This window comes from Onychomys torridus, chromosome 19 (assembly GCF_903995425.1).
Source record: "Onychomys torridus chromosome 19, mOncTor1.1, whole genome shotgun sequence".
Taxonomy (NCBI): Eukaryota; Metazoa; Chordata; class Mammalia; order Rodentia; family Cricetidae; genus Onychomys; species Onychomys torridus.
In genome coordinates, this window is record NC_050461.1 from 60,503,021 (window position 1) to 60,523,260 (window position 20,240).

At 40.2% G+C, this 20,240-nt stretch overlaps 1 protein-coding gene across 11 annotated transcripts in view; it reads right to left on the bottom strand.

Annotated features, from left to right (window-relative positions):
• Wdr27 (WD repeat domain 27) overlaps positions 1 to 20,240 on the bottom strand; it is a 129,521-nt gene that overhangs the window by 34,796 nt on the left and 74,485 nt on the right. The window contains exons 25-26 of one of the 11 annotated variants that reach the window (XR_004943183.1): positions 17,238 to 17,266; positions 16,246 to 16,407 (exon numbers count right to left, since the gene is read on the bottom strand). The exons of 9 other annotated variants lie outside the window; for them this stretch is intronic. Coding sequence is in view for 1 of the 2 variants with exons in the window: in XM_036168768.1 (XP_036024661.1) it covers positions 17,246 to 17,266 (21 nt within the window). In the remaining variant the exon portion in view is untranslated. The remainder of the gene's footprint in view (positions 1 to 16,245; positions 16,408 to 17,237; positions 17,267 to 20,240) is intronic. One more of the 11 variants, XM_036168768.1, reaches the window with a different exon arrangement.

Sequence of the window (20,240 nt, forward strand, 5' to 3'; positions counted from 1 at the left end):
GTTTGCTGTCAATTTTATGTTTTATTGCATTGTGGTCAGATAGGATACAAGGAGTTATTTAAGTATCTTTGGATTTGTAAAGATTTGGTCTTTGTCCCAGTATGTGGTCTATTTTAGAAGAGCTTCCACGTGCTGATGAGTATAATGTGTATGCTTTGTTGTTTAGCTGGAATTTCTGTAGATACTGTCAATTTGATGTATGATATCAATTAATTCTGATATTTCTCTGTTTTTATTCAGATGGCCTAAGGAAGTGGAGCAATGAAATAACATACTATTAATGAATTGTTAATCTGTATCTTTAATAACAGTAGTAGATGTTTTTATGAAATTGGATGCCCAGACTTTGGTGCAAGTATGTTTAGAGGATGGTAATATATTCTTAATTGACTGCTCTCTTGAGTAAAATGAAGTGTCCTTCTTTTTATCTGCTGATTAGTTTTAGTTTGAAGTCTGTTTTGTCAGATATTAGAACAGTGACACCTGCTTGCTTCCTGGTATCATATAACCAGGGTATTTTTGTCCATTCTTTTACTCTAAACCAGTGTCTATCTTGAAAGATAAGATGTGCTTCTTATACACAACAGATAGACATATTCCCTTCAGTCAGCCTGTATCTTTTGATTAAATAATTGAATCCATTGAAATTTAAAGTTATTAATGAAATATGTTAGTTAATTGTGGCAACTATGTTGTTAATTTTTTGCTTAACTGTTTGTATTCGCAGTGTACTTTGTGTTTTAAGAATTATGAAAAGAATATATTTCTTTTCATAGTCTCTTTGATATGTTCTTTCCTCTCTTCAGTATGAAATTTCCTGTATTTTCCTTAGGTTTGGTATATTGGATATACATTTTTTAGGTTGTTTATGTCATAAAAATGTTCTCCTTCAATAATGGCAGATAGTTTTGCTGGGTATACTATTTCAGGTTGGCTGTAATAGTCTTTTAGGACTTGGAATGCACTGCTCTATTGTTCAAAGTTTCCATTGAGAAATCAGCCATTATTTTGAGGTGGTTTCCTTTTTTTGTGACTTTGGTTTTTCTCTTGTGACTTTCAAAACTCTTTGCTACATATACTTAGTGTTTTAGCTATGGTATGGATTTTCTTTTCTGGTCTTGTCTATTTGGTGTTCTGTATGCTTCTTGTATCTGTATGGGTGTGTCTTTCCTTATTGAGGGGAATTTTCTTCTATGATCTTGTTGAAGATTTTGTCTATGTCATCGATTTAGGTTTCTCCTCCCTCCTCTGTGGCTATATTTCAAAGTTTTGGGTTCTTTCATAGTGTCCTACATTTCTCATATTCCTTTCCTGTGTTTTTAAAGTTGTTCATATTCCTTGCTTATTTGGTTTGGATCCTTTATTTTATCTTCCAGTCTTAATAGTCTATCTTCAGCTTGACTCATTCTACTTGTAAAGCTTTTCCTTTGAGTTTTGTAGTTGAGCTACTGGGTTTTTCGAGTCCATCTTCATTACAGCTTGAGTCCTCTTCGACATTTCTATAGCTTGATTGAATTCATTCTCAGGTGCTGGATTGCCTTTGTTATTTCTATCAGCCTATGTTTGTGTTTTCTCGGGCATCATTCAGACATTTCTTCTACTTAAAGTCTTTCTCCTTGATTTCATCTAGCTATTTCTTTGTGTTTTCCTTAAATTCCTTGGTTTCTTTAATGATACTTAAGATTTTTTTAAATTCTATATCCTGGGATTCATCTATGTAAACCTTTTTATTCTTTTGGTTTTCAATATAGGGTCTCTCTGTGTAGCTCTGGTTGTGCTGGAACTCACTCTGTATACCAGGCTGACCTTGAACTCACAGAGTTCCACCTACCTCTGCCTCCTGAGTACTGGGATTAAAGGTTTGCACTACTGAGCTCATCTATGTAATTCTTTTTTTTTTTTCTTTTTTTTTTTTTTTTTTTTTTGGTTTTTTGAGACAGGGTTTCTCTGTATAGCTTTGTGCCTTTCCTGGATCTCACTCTGTAGACCAGGCTGGCCTCAAACTCACAAAGATCCACCTGCCTCTGCCTCTCGAGTGCTGGGATTAAAGGCATGCACCACCACCGCCTGGCCCATCTATGTAATTCTTATTGGCAAACATTTCTGTAGGATTAGTAGGTTTGAAAGTTAAATACTGGCTTGATCTTTCACACTATTTGTATTTTTGTGATGAGATCTGGGCATGTGGACTTGCTTTGTCAGCAGAAAAGAGGCTGTGTGGGCAGGTTGGGCCTGGAGGTTAAAAATGGCTTGGGTATAATCAAGTCAGGTGGACAGAGGACACTGGACTGGGGAGCAGACTATGCTTCCTGGTCCAAATCTGTAGTATGAGGATAGATCTGGCTGCTGGCTGCATGGAAAGGTTGCATGTGGCCTGTGAGAAGCCTGTAGATTGGAAGTAGATAGGGTGGGTCCTGGCCAAAAACTAGAGGTTGGTTGTGGTTCAGGCAAGGGTGGCCAGACAAAGCTAGTGCACTGGATGCGGGATCTGAGCTAGTTATGGCAAGCTGGGGAATAGGAATGTATGGGGAGAGTCAGGAAGACTCCTGGGACTAGACCCTGGAGAAGGATGTGGGAGATCTGGCTAGGCGGAGAGTCATACCAATCTTCATTATCAGTCTATCAGCAGCTTTCTAGATTGACAATCTTTCAGACTAATGTTAATAAACCTTTGCTTTCTTTTTTTTTTTTTTTTTTTTTTTTTTTTTGTAGAGACAGGGTTTCTCTGTGTAGCTTTGTGCCTTTCCTGGAACTCACTTGGTAGCCCAGGCTGGCCTCAAACTCACAGAGATCTACCTGGCTCTGCCTCCCAAGTGCTGAGATTAAAGGTGTGCACCACCATCGCCCAGCAAGGCAACCTTTGCTTTCTTAAGTGAATAACCGATATCAGTGAAATTTAACAAGCCTGGCTACCCTTGACAACTGTCCAGGAGAATCAAAGGGAAACACACAGAATTAGCAGTGGCAGGAACTTTGCACATTTATTAATGAGAAGTAGAAAAGTGTGGTAAATACATTCTGTTAGGCTTATCTACCTGCAGGCTCAGTTTAGAAAGTTAATTGATTTTAAAATAGAAGGATGTCCAAATTGGATATATTCAAAACTATATCCAATAGAATTCAGAAGATAAAAATAAAGGCAATGCTTAAGAGGCAATTTTTGTTTTTGTTTTTGTTTTTTGAGACAGGGTTTCTCTGTATAGTCTTGGTGCCTGTCCTGGATTTTGCTCTGTACACCAGGCTGGCCTTGAACTCACAGGGATTCACCTGGCTCTGCCTCCCAAGTGCTAGGATTAAGGGTGTGTGCCACCACTGCCCGGCAAGAGGCAATTTTTATTTTTTATTTTATTTTTTTAATTTTTATTTTCCGGAGCTGAGGACCGAACCCAGGGCCTTGTGCTTGCTAGGCAAGCGCTCTACCACTGAGTTAAATCCCCAACCCGAGGCAATTTTTAAAGAACAGCAAATTACCCAGCTTAAATGCCAAAATCAAAGGAGATTTTTAATTAGTAATTATAAACTTAATTAGTAAGTTTATAGCAATGGAAAATTTACAACAAACCAAGCTTCCATTCACATGGGAAGGAAAAAACAGACATTACAAGATATAACATGTAACTTCAAAATATCAAACGTAACTTCAAAATATCACTGAAAGATGAAATGATGTAGTACAAGAGAAGGAAAAGGTAAGATAGAAAAGCAGTTATCACAGTAACTGGTGGAAGTTTAGCCTCTCTCCAGCAACAGCAAACCTATAAAAAGCATACCCATAGCAAACCTGTAGAGAGCACACCTATAGCAAACCTGTAGAGAGCACACCTATAGCAAACCTGTAGAGAGCACACCTATAGCAAACCAGTAGAGAGCACACCCATAGCAAACCTGTAGAGAGCACACCCATAGCAAACCTGTAGAGAGCACACCCATAGCAAACCTGTAGAGAGCACACCTATAGCAAACCTGTAGAGAGCACACCTATAACAAATCTATAAAGAACATGGACAACAACACTCTGTAACACACATTGTTAGAAGCTTTTACTTGTCCAGGAAGAAACAGACATTTATCACAACTTCAGGCTTTTTCAGCTAAGTAATAAATTATTAAATTCCATTTAAATATAATTTTCAATAAATTAAAAGATAAGGATAACTGCCAGGCAGTGATGGTACACACCTTTAATCCCAGCACTTGGGAGGCAGAGGCAGGCAGATCTCTGTGAGTTCAAGGCCAGCCTTGGCTACAGAGTGAGCTCCAGGAAAGGTGCAAAGCTACACAAAGAAACCCTGTCTCAGGAAGAAAAAAAAAAAAAAAAGATAAGGATAACAGTTAAAGCAAAAAAGAGCTATTTTATCTTTCAGTTGACAATAGAGAATGAAAAACTAAATCAAACTTGAAGCAGGTGTGAAACCACCACAGTGTGGCAGCATGCACAAAGACCTGTACAAGCTCAAACCAGACAAAAGTCCAGCATGGAGAGGGGAGGTGGGCATCAAACACCACCCCTAACTGGGGAGCTCTTGGCAATGATAGCTCCTGGGAGATGGAGAGTCAGTTTCTTTTGTGGTGGTAGCTCCTGGTAGGTCAACCATGCTTTGGTGGATGGCCACACATCCAAGAGTATGTGGGCAGCACAGATTGAACTGGGGGGGGGGGGGGGGTTTGTCTTTTTAAGAAATTGGGTGGGCATAGAAACAAAAGTACATCTGAAAAGAGTCAGGAAAGAAGAATAAATATAATCAAAGTACATTATACAAGATTCTCAAAGAATGAATTAAATGCAGAGGAAAGAGAAAGAAAGAAAGGAATCCAGGTAAAAGGAAGGCCATCAGCTCTGCTAGGTCCCTTGCCACCTAACTTTAGTCCTGGGAAGGGTTGGTTTCCCTGTAAGAGGCAGGTCTTCATTAGTACTGCTCATCCATTGCCAACCATGCCAGGTTAGATAGAGCACACAGTGACCGCGGTGTTGGTAATATGTACCTTGGAATTGAAAGTCAACACTAAAATTATCTTTGAATCATTGCTCTGCAGGCATCTTGGGCAAGCTCCCCATTCTGAATCCCTAGCTTGGCTCAGCTCTGGCTATCGTCCCTTTTCCACAGTGATATTATAGGGTCAGAAGAGAGTGTGACACTGTTGGTGAGTGTGAGGTTGTACTGACTGCCAGCTAAAGAGAAATAAAAGAACAACAGGGCCAACTCAGCAGGGAGCAGCACGGACATGAAGAACTAGCAACACAGACAAAATGTGTACAAGTCACCAGGATTGTCCCTGGCTGCATCTGTGTTTTTCACTTAGCGAACATGAAATAAACAAGTGGATTCAGAATACAAGTAGCTATGGAACTCACCGCCAGGCACATAAGTGTCTAGGGAGAGAGATGACCAACACATTTGAAGATGACATCATGATACAAAGTCAAAAAGTCGGACATCCTTGAAAGGAGTGTGCACAGTGACCAAGCAGCGCTCACCAGGAATGTGAAGTGGATCGTTGTATTAGTTGTTTTTCTATTGCTGTAATAAAACATCATGGCCAAGGTAACTTACAGACAAAACATTTAATTAGTGTTCAGTTTTCAGAGGGTTAAAATCTGTGATCCCAGAGCAAAGGCATAGCTGAGAACTCATTTCCAAAGCAGGAGGCAGAGAAAAGCATGATGGGAATGGCACCCCTGTCTCCAAACACCAAAGTGACACACCTCCTCTAACAAGGCTTCCCAACCATTCCCAAACAGTTCCACCAACTGGAGACAAAGCAGTCAATCATGCACAGGGGTTGTTTTCAAACCACCACAAATTTAAAGAAGCAAAGAAAGGAAAAAAGTTCATCAATGTACTAGAACACTAAGTAAGGCACGGACCACATGATCATCTCAACAAGACAAAATATTGCACAGAAGTTAAACCTTCTCACAATTACCAGGCCAGGCATGCAATACCCACAACTTAAGTCCTGGAAATGTCCACTAAAATCAGTAACACAACAAAGATAGCTGTTCTCATAGTTAGGGAAATGAATAAAGAGAAATACAACTCATCTGGAGTGGGAAAACTTGAAACTTATTTTTCAGATGATAGAACCATATGTACATAAAGCAAACAGTCAAAAACTATTATACATAATGAACAAGTCCAGTCAGATCACAGAGATCAATACATAAAAATTAACTTCATTTCTATATAATTATACCCCATGATCATTGTACAATTAAATTTAAAGATGTTAGGTAGAAAACGAGAATAATAAATGGTATCTGTATCTGAATCTTATTTTTCTCTCCTTTGGATGTGTGAAAGTATGTAACACATACTTACCTATGCATACTCAGGAAGAAATACCTGAGAGCCTCCATAGCAGCCCTGGGAGAAGGCTCAGTGCCTCAGAACTGTCATGGTTTTTCTTTGTGTTTGTTCGCCCCCTCTCCCTCTCCCTCTCTCTTTCTCTCCCATCTGTCTGTCTGTCTCTCTGTGCCCACCCCCCTCCATGCATTTATTTTATTGTGATGTGTGTGGGTCGAACCCAGACCCTTTCTGCCTCTGAGCTATAAGCCCTCAGTTTTTGAAATCTGCTAACTGGGGCTGGCTTCAGCTTCTGCCTCAGACACTGAGCAGCTGGAATTACAGACCTCATGGCCACACCTGGCATGTTTACTCTATTTCCCAAAATAATATGTATTATTTCTTTTTAAAAGTTGGAAAAAATGGAAAGCATCCAGTAAGAGATAAGTGTCCTCAGAGCTATAAAACAGTAACTCCATTAATTTTTTGTGTTTGCAGGTTATATTTTCATAAATTACTGCATATTGTATAATTCCTATTAAAGATAGACTGTTTTATCATAGCCAAACTGTATCACATAAGTCCCAGCTCTGATCCTCTTCTTAACCTGCTCCTGATCACAGTTAACACAAAGGTACCAGCACTGGCATAAGTCTGTACCGTGAGTGGTTTATCTGTGGGACATTGTTATTGGATCTCCTCCCTTCTACTTCTGCTGCTCTCTTTAATCTGCTTATCCTTGACTAAAGCATTCTTGCCATTCTTATAATTCACAAACTTCATTAGCAAAGTTCAATAATAGAACTAGATGTGTAATTGGAATCCTATGTGCTGAGAAGAACAAAAATCCTGCAACTTATTTGAGATAAATTTTCAAGTTGGGTTTATAAATCACTTACAAAGAAATTGAGCAGAACTGAAATTATGGTCCAACTGTCACATTCCTACAGTGTGACCACAGTGTGCTCAGGGCCGGAGGCCACAGCAATGAGTGTTTGCAGACCTGAAAACTTTGCCAGACCATCAGGGACAAATATCCTCGCCAGCCAGATATTAGATCAACAACCATTAAACATAATCTGAACCATCTTCCATGGCCAAAGCTCAAGAGCTGAAATCCAAACAGTCACCCTGCCGCTGAGTGTCCACGTGCTGCACAAACCCCTAGAGACCCCTGGGAGAAACCCAAGGGCCATGCAGAGGACAGCAACAGAGCCGAGCAACTGACAGGGAGACCTGCCTGGCATTTATCCCTCTTTCCCACATAACTTGCAAAGCTGTTTGCTCAGGAAGAGCCTCTCGGGGTCCCTACTGCTCTGCACCTACACATGACACACAGTGTGGGTTTACGGAGGACTGTGCAGGACTTCAGTTGTGCACAGATCTGACTCATGGATCCCTGGATCACTCACACTGCATAGTTGGCTCCATTGTGTGCAAAACTGCTAGGGTTTGCTGCTTGTCCAGCAGGACTGTTCTAAGATGGGAGATCGGAGTCCTGGGGACGGTTTTTGTTCCTTCCCTCCTTCCTTCCTTCCTTCCCTTTCTCTTTCCCAAGGCATTCCATCTCTCTACTCTGTGCAGGAAATTCAAGAAAAGAAATGCTTCTGTCACCAAATTTTCCATGTCAGAGAAGTTAAGTTTTATGATTTAAAAATTACATCTCTAAACACACACACACACACACACACACACACACACACACACACACATACACCCCTCATTGCTGAGGTCAGCAGTGTTTCTGGACCCACAGTCTGCCCTAGCTTTGATCTCCTGCTTCCCCACACAGCTGTCACCTCTGCCACAGCACTCAACAGGCCCATCCTTACTTTATCTGCATGGTAAAAGCTGGGAAGCAAGATAATTTTGTGGAATCAAGAACAATACTCAAGCTCCATCTTTTTCCTACTGGAGTCCACCCATGATGGTTCTTTCTCTAAGCTTTGTTTTGAAGAAAAGGCCCCTGTGGTGTGCACCTGATGGGCAATGGGGGCTGCTGCCCATGGTGACCAGCAAGCACTGTGGACAGGAAAAGGAAGGACCCTTCAAGTTATCTAGCACTTCCTTCCAAAGGGCGGGAACTCGTGCGCTGTAAAACAATGCTCACACACTGGGTTTTGCTCTTCTGCTGTGGTCTAGAGTTGACATCAAATGAGCTGATGGGAAATCACAACAGGCCCATGTGACATCAGGGACTGTTTTGCAAATAACTGACAATTAAGTCCCTCTCTGTGCAGCTGTGTGTCTAGACAGAGCACGCATGACCTGTAATGACTGATCTCAACACTGGTATTCAGATCCTGGACACTGGATTGATTGCAAACTGCTTTTCTTTCCTATGAAAATATTTAAAAAGATTTCTTTAGTCTTAAGAAAACCAAACCATGCCATCTTTATTTAAAGTTAGAACACAATGAATCAAATAGGAATTAAACACTTAATTTTAATGAAACTGAAGACTTCTAAATGACTATTTAAATCATATGAACTTCATTTTTAAATAATGTTTGCCTCTTGAAAATTTGTTTGATAAAAATTTTTTCTTCATTTTTCTGTTTTATATAATTTTTATCCTTTATTTATTAGTGCTTTGGGAAACAGAGAATGAAGAAAAGACAAAAACCTGACGGGAGAAAACACCGGGAGTGAGCGAAGTGGACTCCCACGGGACACAAACCGACACAGGAACCAGCACTCACAATACACCTATTCCAAGACCACGTGGACACAGCTTTACCAGGGCCACCACGTGGTCTCATTGCTAAGTTTAGTGTTGCACAGGAAGTGTTCCCATGGCTGTAAACAGAGGAAGAGGCCTGCCCCATACGCAGCTCTTTAGAGGAGACTTGCTGGAGAGTCCGCCTATCCGCACACCCCACACATGATGGTCAAGCCATTTGGACCCATTTGCTCACGTCAGATAAAGCTCAGGTGTGTGTTGTTTCTATCTTGATGTGACACAGGTGTATTTAGTGGGATCACAGTTAAGTGTCTTCTTTCATAACGTGTCAGTTGGTGTGAGAATTCCAGCCCTTACTCTGACAATACCTCAGACCAGACCACCAAGGGCAGATGGACACACCACAGAGCTGCAAAGGGATCTGCATAGGAGGGAGGCAGCATTCTGACAGAACTCAGCTAAGGTCTGTCACATGACACCTAGACCTGGGAAGTTAGGAGGAAACAGGAGAAAAACAAGTGGATGAAGAAACTGGGCCAGGCCCACGACAACACTGTCAAAGTAAATCCTTCCTAGAGGATGAGCATGGACATGGGTACTGAAGACTCAGGGAGTCAGCATGAGCCGGGAGACTACAGCAAGAGGAGGAAGTTATGGAACACAGCAGTGCAGCTGACATGCCATAAGATCTGGATATAAGGTATTTTCTTAATTAGTGATTGGTGGGGGAGGACCCAGCCCAGAGTGGTGGTGCCATCCCTGGGCTGGTAGTCCTGGGTTCTCTAAGAAGGCAAGTTGAGCAAGCTATGGTGAGCAAGCCGGTAAGCAGCTCCCCTCCATGGCCTCTGCATCAGCTCCTGCCTACAGGTTCCTGCCCTGTTTGAGTTCCCATCCTGACTTCCTTCAATGATGAACTAAGATCTGGAAGTGTAAGCCAAATAAACCCTTTCCTCCCCAACTTGCTTTTTGGTCATGATGTTTCATTGCAGCAATAGAAACCCTAACTAAGACAATGTGTTTACCCCAAATCACAGAGACAATGATGACCCCCAAAGAATCACAAATCTCCTTCTGGTAATAGTTCTCAAAGGCAAAAGTGTGTGTAATATGTATATGTGCACATGTATGTGAACATGCATGTGTGTCTGTGTATGTTGCCTAGAGTGTTTGTGTGTATTGCTCAGTATGTGTGTGTGTGTTGCCTAGAGTATGTGTGTATGAGTATGTGTGTTGCTTAGAGTATGTATTTATGTGTATGTGTGTGTGTGTGTGTGTGTGTGTGTGTGTGTGTGTATGTGTTGCCTAACTGTCCTGATTGCATACTATAGCACACTAGCTGCAAGAGGACAACAGGGAAGAGTGGACATCCTTGTCTTTGTTTTCATCTGCCTCTCACTGTCAACTACGATGTTAGCTGTGAGTTTTGCACACATCACTTTAACGGGGTTAAGGTATGTTCCAATTTGTTGATGCTGTTGAAGGTATCAGGGGCAAGTTTTAAAATTTTACTAAATAACTTTTCTCTGTCTATTGAGACAATAATATTTTTGTTTTACTTGGCTGATGCAATACATTATAAGTATTAATTTTCCTTGTTAAGTCAGTCCTGCATTCCTGTGATAAATCAACTAGCTCATAGTAATACATAGCAATAATCCTCTACATATATTGCTGAATCTGATTTATTATAATTGCTTGAGGAGTTTTGCATCCATAGTCATAAAAGAAATTGGTCTTGTTTTCTGTTCTTTGTGTGTTCTCTGGTTTGGGAGCAGAGTAATCCCAGTCTTACAAAATGATGCAACATGCTCCTCCTCTTTGGTAGGCTGGGAAAAAATGTGGGAAAAAAACAATGTTTGTCTCCAGAGCTATTTATTATGACAAGCAGAGAAGTTACTCTAGCTAAATGTTTCTTGTAGGAAGATTCTAAATTACTAATACAATCTCTATACTTACTGGAAATCTATTAAAATTTCTATTTATTCTTGAGTTGATTTTGGTGACTTGAGTCTTTCTAGGAATGAGTCCATTTATCTAAGTTATTTAATTTACTGTCACATATAGCACATATGTTCACCTATAATTTCCTTATTTCTGTAGGGTTGGTAGTGATGTCCCCTCTTCATTTGTAACCTTGATAATTTTAAGTCCTCTCTCTTTTATTGCAAGCATTCTATTTTATCTTTTAATTTTCCACTTTGAGAATTTCATATGAACTAACAGCTGGATATACAAATTTGTCAGGCAGGTAAAATATGAATTATTTATATTATAATGATATTTTAGCCTAAGTATCTCTTCACCTCTCCTCTGAACTACTTAAAGTATACTTTTTTTTTTCTTTTTTTTGAGCTGAGGATGGAACCCAGGGCCTTGCACTTGCTAGGCAAGCACTCTACCACTGAGCTAAATCCCCAACCCTAAAGTATACATTTTTAAATAAATGGTTTGTCCAGAAGTAAAGAAATTTTCATGGGTACAACAATAAGCTGAGCTACAGGTTGCTATGATACAGCAGTAGCAATGCTAGCTCAGGCTTGTGGGGCCTCTGTGGCCTCAGCCCTGAGATGAACAATCTCCAAATGCAATGAGATGTGTAAAAGATGTCATATGGGACTGGAGAGATGGCTCAGAGGTTAAGAGTGCTGGCTGCTCCTTCAGAGCAACCACAGGGTGGCTCACAACCAACTACAATGAGATCTGGCGCCCTCTTCTGGCTTGTGCCTAGGCATACATGCAAGACAGAACACTGTATACATAATAAATAAATAAATCTTAAAAAAAAAAAAAAAGCCAGACGGTGGAGGCGCATGCCTTTAATCCCAGCACTCGGGAGGCAGAGCCAGGTGGATCTTTGTGAGTTTGAGGCCAGCCTGGGCTACAGAGCAAGATCCAGGAAAGGTGCAAAACTACACAGAGAAACCCTGTCTTGAAAACAAAAACAAAATCAAAAAAAAAAAAAAAAAAAAGAACAAAACAAACAAACAAAAAAAGATGTCATGTGACCTCCAGGCTTTCAAGTGTTCAAGTGGAAAGTAGTATTGCCCATTTTAGAGCTCACTTTCCCATGTCACAATTTTCTGTAAAACTCAAAGGTTTTCTTTGGCCTAACAGTTAAAAAGAATTTGGTCCATATAAGAATACCAAGAAGTATTTCAAATCCTTAAGTTCAGCAATGGGGGGAAAATAGGCTCATCTACCATAAATTCTCCTCCTCCTTTCTTTTATCTTCTATTATAAATCATAGAAAACCAAAGACAAAATGAAAAAGCAATAAAGAATCTCCAGTAGTTTACCATATCCAAGGAAATGAGGCTGCACTCTGGCCCAGATGGACTTAATAGGGCTTAACCCAGCTGTAGCTCAACTTTAAAGCCCACTTCAGTGACTAAATCATGAGCTGTTTGCTGTGCTCACAACCACTCACACTTGAGAACTGTCTAACGTTCTCTGAAGTGAGCATCCTGCAAAGCCTAGAAGGTTAGGAAAGGGCCACAGAGGAGGACAAAGGTAACTTTGGAGGGGTCTTTGCTAATTTGGTAAAGATTGAAAGCAGTATCTGGTACACTGCAGTAGGAAAGGCCAGTACTGAGCCACTGCCAGATTTTGTCCCCACCGAGCCCAAGCAAGCTCTTCGCACATTCTTTAATTTAGAGGAATTAAGACCAGTAACTGTACACAGGACTAAGGGATCACTTTACAGAAGCATGCCCAGGAGCTGTGGCATGCTTGTCTGATTTCAGCCCTGGAAAATATTAAGTTCTGCTCTGTGCCAGTAAGAAAACAATCCTCAAAAAGGGTACAACTTGAAGTTCTGAGATAATTGCTCACATAAAGGGAAACCTTTTGTGGTTTCTAACTATAAAACTTGCTTCTTTGAGAAAGGGGGGCAGTGTTTTAGGAAGGCAACTGTAGTATTATACCAGGGCCAATATCTACCATGCAAACTGCACAACACCACTGCATTTAGAATACCACTTTTCTAAGCCATTTAAGTCCCTGTTGGTCTAGATTTCCATTTTCACTCTAAGGGCTGGAAAGCATCAGTCATTAAATATTTGCAAGAATGTATTTTCCAAACTACGTCAACTGTTTTTATGAACCTTGATTCTAACTGTGGCCACAATAAATTTGGCTATTTGTAGATATCTGAGGTCTCCCAGCTAATTGAGAAACTAATAATGAAACTGGCCTTGTTCTGAAACAACTACTTAAAACATGAATATGCTAGAAAACACGGACCTCACCACCCTCCCAGGAAGATCAAGCACATTCACACAAGAAGTATACATTGGAGTCTTTTCAAGGCAAGCAATATTCCAAGCTCTGGGATTTTTGCAGTTAGGCCACAAAGAGTGGTCTCAGTCAAATCAAACATAATCTTAATCCCACTGAGGATCAATGATGTAGCAGTACAGATCCTTCATTTCCTTTGATATCTTTGGATAAATTAGGCAGTGTACATGGCATAGTCTACATGCTAGGTACCTTAGGTCATGGAATATCCCCCAGTGAATATGTTATATGAACAAACAACAACAATTTCTATATGCTCATGACTTATAGATCCATAAAATATAAACGTATTCACCATGCAATCCTAGTCTAGAGACATGATGCTAAACCTATCATACAGCAAGGATTCTAGTCACAGAAAACCCCAGCTGCTAGATAGAAAAAAAGAGGAAGGAAACAACAGGGAGGGCAGGTAGAGGCGTGCCAAGTAGCCCAGAGAATGGCCAAGTTGGGTAATGGTGACCTAGAAAAAGTATCAGGAAGACTAAAAGAGGAATCTGGACTAAGTACTAACTCTATGACCAGGAGTATATAAACTGTTTCTTAGTAAAGTTATTTTAAAATGGGTTGTCATTTTCGGTCAGTTGTCAATATTGATGAATTATTTATAAACAGAATTATATTTTCTTTATATATATATATATATATATATATATATATATATATATATGGTTTGTAGGTGTTTCTGATAGAAGAAGATAAACATAAAACAAGATATGAATTAACACAGCTGAATGCAGGTCTAGTCTCAGGATGCTCAGAGAATTCCATGTCAAACCATCAGATTCATGCTCACAATGTCTCCCAGTAACTGTTCAGTGATCACACAAAAGAAGAAATTTCTAGGGGTTGGGGATTTAGCTCAGTGGTAGAGTGCTTGCCTAGCAAGCACAAGGCCCTGGGTTCGATCCTTAGCTCCACAAAAAAAAAGAAAAGAGAAGAAGAAGAAGAAGAAGAAGGAGGAGGAGGAGGAGGAGGAGGAGGAGGAGGAGGAGGAGAAGAAATTTCTAGCAACAGATCTCACTTTCCTCAATCCACTTCCATCAGTAGAAAGCCCTCCCCCGCCCTCTCCGAGCTACAGTCCCAGAAGAGACTGAATAGAGCATAGAAGAAGCACAACTTGTTCAGTGTCCAGCTCAGCCCCATTCTCTCTTCACCATACCAATAAGATTCTCCAAGCTGGAATCATGTTCACTTATTTCACAGGAGGATCATATATTTATTTGGTTTTTTTTGTCTACTACTTTTTCTTTTCCTTTTTTTATTAATAAATTTGTTCTTTGACAATTTCAGACTTGTATAAGATGCATACTGCTCTCCCTTCCCCTCTCTTAACTCTTCCCCATCCCTACCTACCCTCATTGCCTTTCCTACAAATCTCTCTCACATATTCTTTTCTGTTTTGTTTCATTTTGTGACCAATGCCTTTAATCTCAGCACTCTGGAGGCAGAGGCAGGTGGCTCTCCAAGTCAAGGCCAGCCTGGTTTACAGAGTAAGTTCCAGGATAGCCAAGGCTACACAGAGAAACTCTATCTTGAAAAATAAAAATAAAAAATACAAGGGCTTCAAAAATAGCAATTATTAATATGTTCAAGGACCTTAAAGAGGATATGAATAAACCACTTAGTGAGGTCTGTGTCAACACAAACAAACAAACAAACAGTAGAATAAATAATGAAAACAGTTTAATACATTAAAGTAGCAATAGAATCACTAAAGGTAAACCAAACTGAGAAAAAAATGGAAAGGAAAATTTTAAGAAGTCAAGCAAAAACCTTAGAGGTAAGCCTCACCAACAGATTACTAGACATGAAAGAAAGAATCTCGGGTATTAAAGACAAGGTAGAAGAAATGGATAACTCAGTCAAAGAAAATTGTGGTAGTATTGTGTTCCCCAAAATATTGTGTACCCTAATAAGCTTATCTGGGGTCAGAGAACAGAACAGCCACTAGATATAGAGGCCAGAAAATGGTGGCACACATGCCTTTAATCCTGTCACTTGGGAGGCAGAGATTCATATGGATCTCTGTGAGTTCAAAGTCACACTGGAAACAGCCAGGCATGGTAACATACACCTTTAATTCCAGGAAGTGAGGACAGAAAGCAGAAAGGTATATAATGTGTGAAAACCAGGAACTAGCCTGGTTAAGCTTTTAGGCTTTTAGCAGCAGTTCAGCTGAGATCTAGTCAGGTGAGGACACAGAGGCTTCCAGTCAGAAGAAACAGGAACAGCTGAGGAATTGACAAGGTGAGGTAGCTGTAGCTTATTCTGTTTCTCTGATCTTCCAGCATTCACCCCAATACCTGGCTCTGGGTTTATTTTCATTAATAGACCTTCTAACAATTCGTGCTACAGAAAATGTTAAATTTAAAAAAAATAATAATCCCAGCACAAAACATCCAAGAAATCTGTTACACTAGGAAAACAATAAATCTATGAGTAACAGGAATAGAGGAAGAAGAAACCCAAGTCAAAGGCACAGAAAATATTTTTAACAAAATTATGTAAGAAAATTTCCCCAGCCTAAAGAAAGGAGGAGTCTATCAAGGTATAAAAAGCAAACAGAACACCAAATAGACAGGACCAGAAAAAAAATTTCCCAGGCTGGAGAAATGGCTCAGTGGTTAAGAGCACTGACTGCTCTTCCAGAGGTCCCGAGTCCAATTCCCTTAGAGACCACAGATGCCAGGCTAGACTATTATACACAGAAAAACTATCAATACAATAGATGGAGAAAGAAAAGATTCCATGATAAAACTGGACTTAAGCAATATCTACCTACCAATCCAACTCTGTAGAAGGCACCAGAAGGAAAACTTTAGTCTGAAGAGGTTAAACACACCCAAAAAGACGCATGAAATAAATAATCTAAGAATAGTAAATCAAAAGTGGGAGGGGGACTCACACCTTCACAACAAAATAACAGGAATCAATAAACACTGCTTATTGATAACACTTGATATTAATGGTCGCAGTTACCCATTAGATTAGAGGCCAGGATTAGAGAACAGGATCCATCTTTCTGCTTCATCCAAGAAACATACCTCACCATCAAGGACAGAAATTACCTCAGGGAAATTGATGGAAAAGGGTATTCCAAAAATGGATTCAGGAAGCAAGCTGATGCAGCTGCTTTAATATCTGACAAAATAGATTTCAAACAAAAACTAATCAGAAAATATAAGGAAGGACATCACATACTAATCAAAGGAAAAATCCACCAAGATGATATTGCAATTCTTAACATCTACGCTCCAAACAAAAGGGCACCCATGTTTATGAAAGAAACACTATTCCAATAAAATCACATCACACAGTAATTAGTGGATGACTTCAATACCCAACTGTTGTCAATAGACAGATCATGCAGCCAAAAATTAAACAGAGACATGCTGGAGTTAAGTAATGCCATAAATCAAATGGACCTAGCATATATTTCAGAACATTTCACCCAAATACAAAAGAATATACCTTCTTCCCAGCAGTTCATAGTCAGTAGGGGTGAAGGCTTCAGTCAGACACTAGCTCCATTTCTCCCATGTTCAGTGAGATATGTAAGTGTTGCCTTCAGCAATAGGGCCTCAGCATCAGTTTGTGGAGAACAACCAGTAGCCTGGGATGTCTGGAGTTTCCATGGGTCCCCTTTGGCTAATGACTAAAATAGATGTAATCTATTCCTGGCGCTGGATATTTCACTTGGTGGTGAAAGATATCCATGTGGGGCACTGTCTCCCCCATTATTTGGAATTCTTTCATAATGCATATATTTTAAGAAGCTCACTGAGTTATACATTTTATAATATCATACTACCTTATTAAATGTCAAAATACCACAGCCAGTAATATCAACAGAAAAAAATTATAGCTATCAATTGATGCAGAAAGAGTATTTAGCAAATGCTAAGGAGTATTTGTGATGAACAGTTTCAGTAATTTCAGAAGAATAAAGTTACCTCAACTTTAATACTCACATATAGTATCATGCTGGATGGTGTAAATTCTAGAGAGAAATAGACAAATGTAAGAAATGAAACAAATTAGAAAGGAAAGATACCAGACCTACATGTAAATGATTATATAGGAATCCCCAAGAAGTCCCAAGGAAGTAAGTCAGGAAGGGGGAAAAAGCTTATAAAGCTAGTAAGTCACCAAAGTCTGAAGACTTAACACCATCACAGAAGAATCTATCTCATTTCTGAGCACTAGCAATGACTCTGTGGTCACTTTTGAGAATAGGATAGAATCTGTTATAACTTTCAAACCATAAAAGCAGATGGCTCCCCTGGCAACTACCTCTCTGCCTCTCTCAGTATGCTTCCTGAATTCTCAGATCACTGAGGAAGAGGGCTGAAATCTACCTTTCGCCTAGACCAGTGGTTCTCAACCTTCCTGATGCCACAACCCTTTAATACAGTTCCTCATGCTATGGTGACCCTCAATCATACAATTATTTTGTTGTTACTTCATAACTGAAATTTTGCTACTGTTACAAATCATAATGTAAATATCTGATATGAGACCCCAAAAGAGGTCTCAACCCACAGGTTGAGAACCGCTGATCTAGACTCATCTAAATGACAGTTTCACACCAAGCATGGAAAGTAGGGAATAGATTTCCCTGAACTCAGACCCTTGACATTATCATGAAGGCTCCATAACCAAAGCAAAGCTTACCATGAATCTAACAGGAATCTAAAGAGAGAAACTCTGGTTAAACACTCCATCTCTCTTGCTGCATGCCCAATAAAAACTGCTATACTCCAGTTCACCAGGCAAAATATGCGCTTTGCTAAACAGGCCCCTGGATCTTCTGACTCTGTAAAAGAATTAACTGGTTCTCTCAAAGTAAACACTTTGCATGGCTGAACCTGAAGACAGTTAAGCTCCTAGAATAATAGCACTGACCCAAGCCTTAGTCCACAGTGGCCTCCTCAGCCACTGCGCTGGTTTGTGTTTGGGTTCTGCTAGATAGTAAGCTATGACAGTGCACGGAGACCATGTTTTCCCTGGGGTGAAGGTCTGGGTGGAAGTTATTCCTGATTACATGCTGGGTACAATACCAAGGCAACAATCTACACAGGGACCTTCTCAAGGTACAGGGCACTTGGAAAATACCAGATACAGAGTCCTAATATGTGGTGCGTGCCTAGAGGTGTTCGCTGGATGGTGAGTGCGGAGCCTGTGATCCACAGAAACAATGGGCTCCAAGAACAGAAAACAGAAAACCCTTTCCTGTAGTGCGCATACTTTTCCTGGAGCTAGAGAAAGTAGCCCTCCCCGAGGGTGTGTGCAGCACACTGTCCCCCATGTCCTTGCTTGCTGCATACTTCAAGGATCCCACTCCAAGTCAACAAAGTTAAATGTCAATTGGGAAATATAAGCTAAATTACCAAAAAGAAAAAGAAAAAAAAAAGTGAACAGGTAGTTGCTACAAAGTACCAAAGTATCCAGGGCAACAGAAGTGCCTACATGGTGCTTTCTAAACAACTTCACATATGAAGAAATTAGCATGCCTTTTCCTTCCAGGCACTCTAAAAACAGCAGCTGGGGGGCTGGCTCCATGCCATCTGTCCCCAGCCTGTTTTCCTTACTAATATTATCTCCACAGAGCTGCTGCTGGCCAACGTCTCTGGAAACCACACACCAGAGCCCCCTATCCACACAGACCCTGTTCCAAGGCCTCTAGGGGCTGCCAAAAGCCACGGATAGCACGAAGACCTATGATTCGGTGCGTTTTCCATCTTAACTAAGCATTTGGCCACAAATTGGAGTCTCCAGTCTGAGGTACAACAACAAAACCAGCACAAATTTCTCTTTCCGTCTTCACAATCTGATAGGCATAAAAACTATTCTTTTATAGATCTTAGCAATGTCAGCATAAGCTTCGCCTTTTGTCCCCTAAGTCAAGAACATATACCACCTTTTCACTTAAAGGAACGTCTTCTCAACGGTGCAGCTGAGTTCCTATCATCACGACTCTTGGACTTTGGGGCCATTATGAAGTCAAACAAGGGTCACCTGAAAACAAGCACCATGGAACCTCCACATGGCTGACAAACTTTATAGCTTAAGTATCCAGGGAGTGAGCAGTGAGCACAGCATGGGTCACTGGACAAAGGCCTGGTTAATGTCCTGGGTAAAACAGAGTAAGACAGATAGCACAGAATACTCAAAATGATGAAAGATTTTTTTTAAGATTTATTATTTATTATGCATATAAAGCTCTGTCTGCATGTATGCTTGCAGGCCAAAAGAGGGCACCAGATTTCATTACAGATGGTTGTAAGCCACCATGTAGTTGCTGGGAATTGAACTCCAGACCTCTGGAAGAACAGCCAGTGCTCTTAACCACTGAGCCATCTCTCCAGCCCCAATGAAATATTTAAAACATAATTATTTATTCTTGAAATTTTTATCTAATATTTTTGGATCACCAATGGGTAATTGAAGCTATAGATATCAAAACTATGGACATATGGGAAGGAACTACTGTGTTCATTTTGTGATAATTAACTTATCAAAACAGAGTAACACAAGACCTGCATAGCAGAGAGCATGTGTGACTTGTACTCTGTGGTAAATGCTAAATATTACAGCACATGAGAGCATGCCTCCTGGCTCGCTGAGCTCAGGGCATTTCTGAAGCCTGCATACGCTTAAGTTCTTAGACACAGCAGGACACCAGTGTCAAGCTGAAGATTAAATGCAAAAAAGGTTGTCTTTATCATCTAATAAATCAAAACAAAACCAAAGTTTCAGTGTTTGTTTCTTGGATAACAGACTATCTTGCACTCTCCTCTCTGAGGTGCTACAATATTAATGGCTAATAAAGAATATGAAGAGAAGATAGAGAGTTGAAAAAAGAAAATAATAGATGGTGAACTTGTAGGCTGGAAATGGTGGATATGGACGGGGAAGGGGGAAGAGGCTTGGTATGCTATTACATGTGCCACAGAACCTGAAGTAACTGAGCT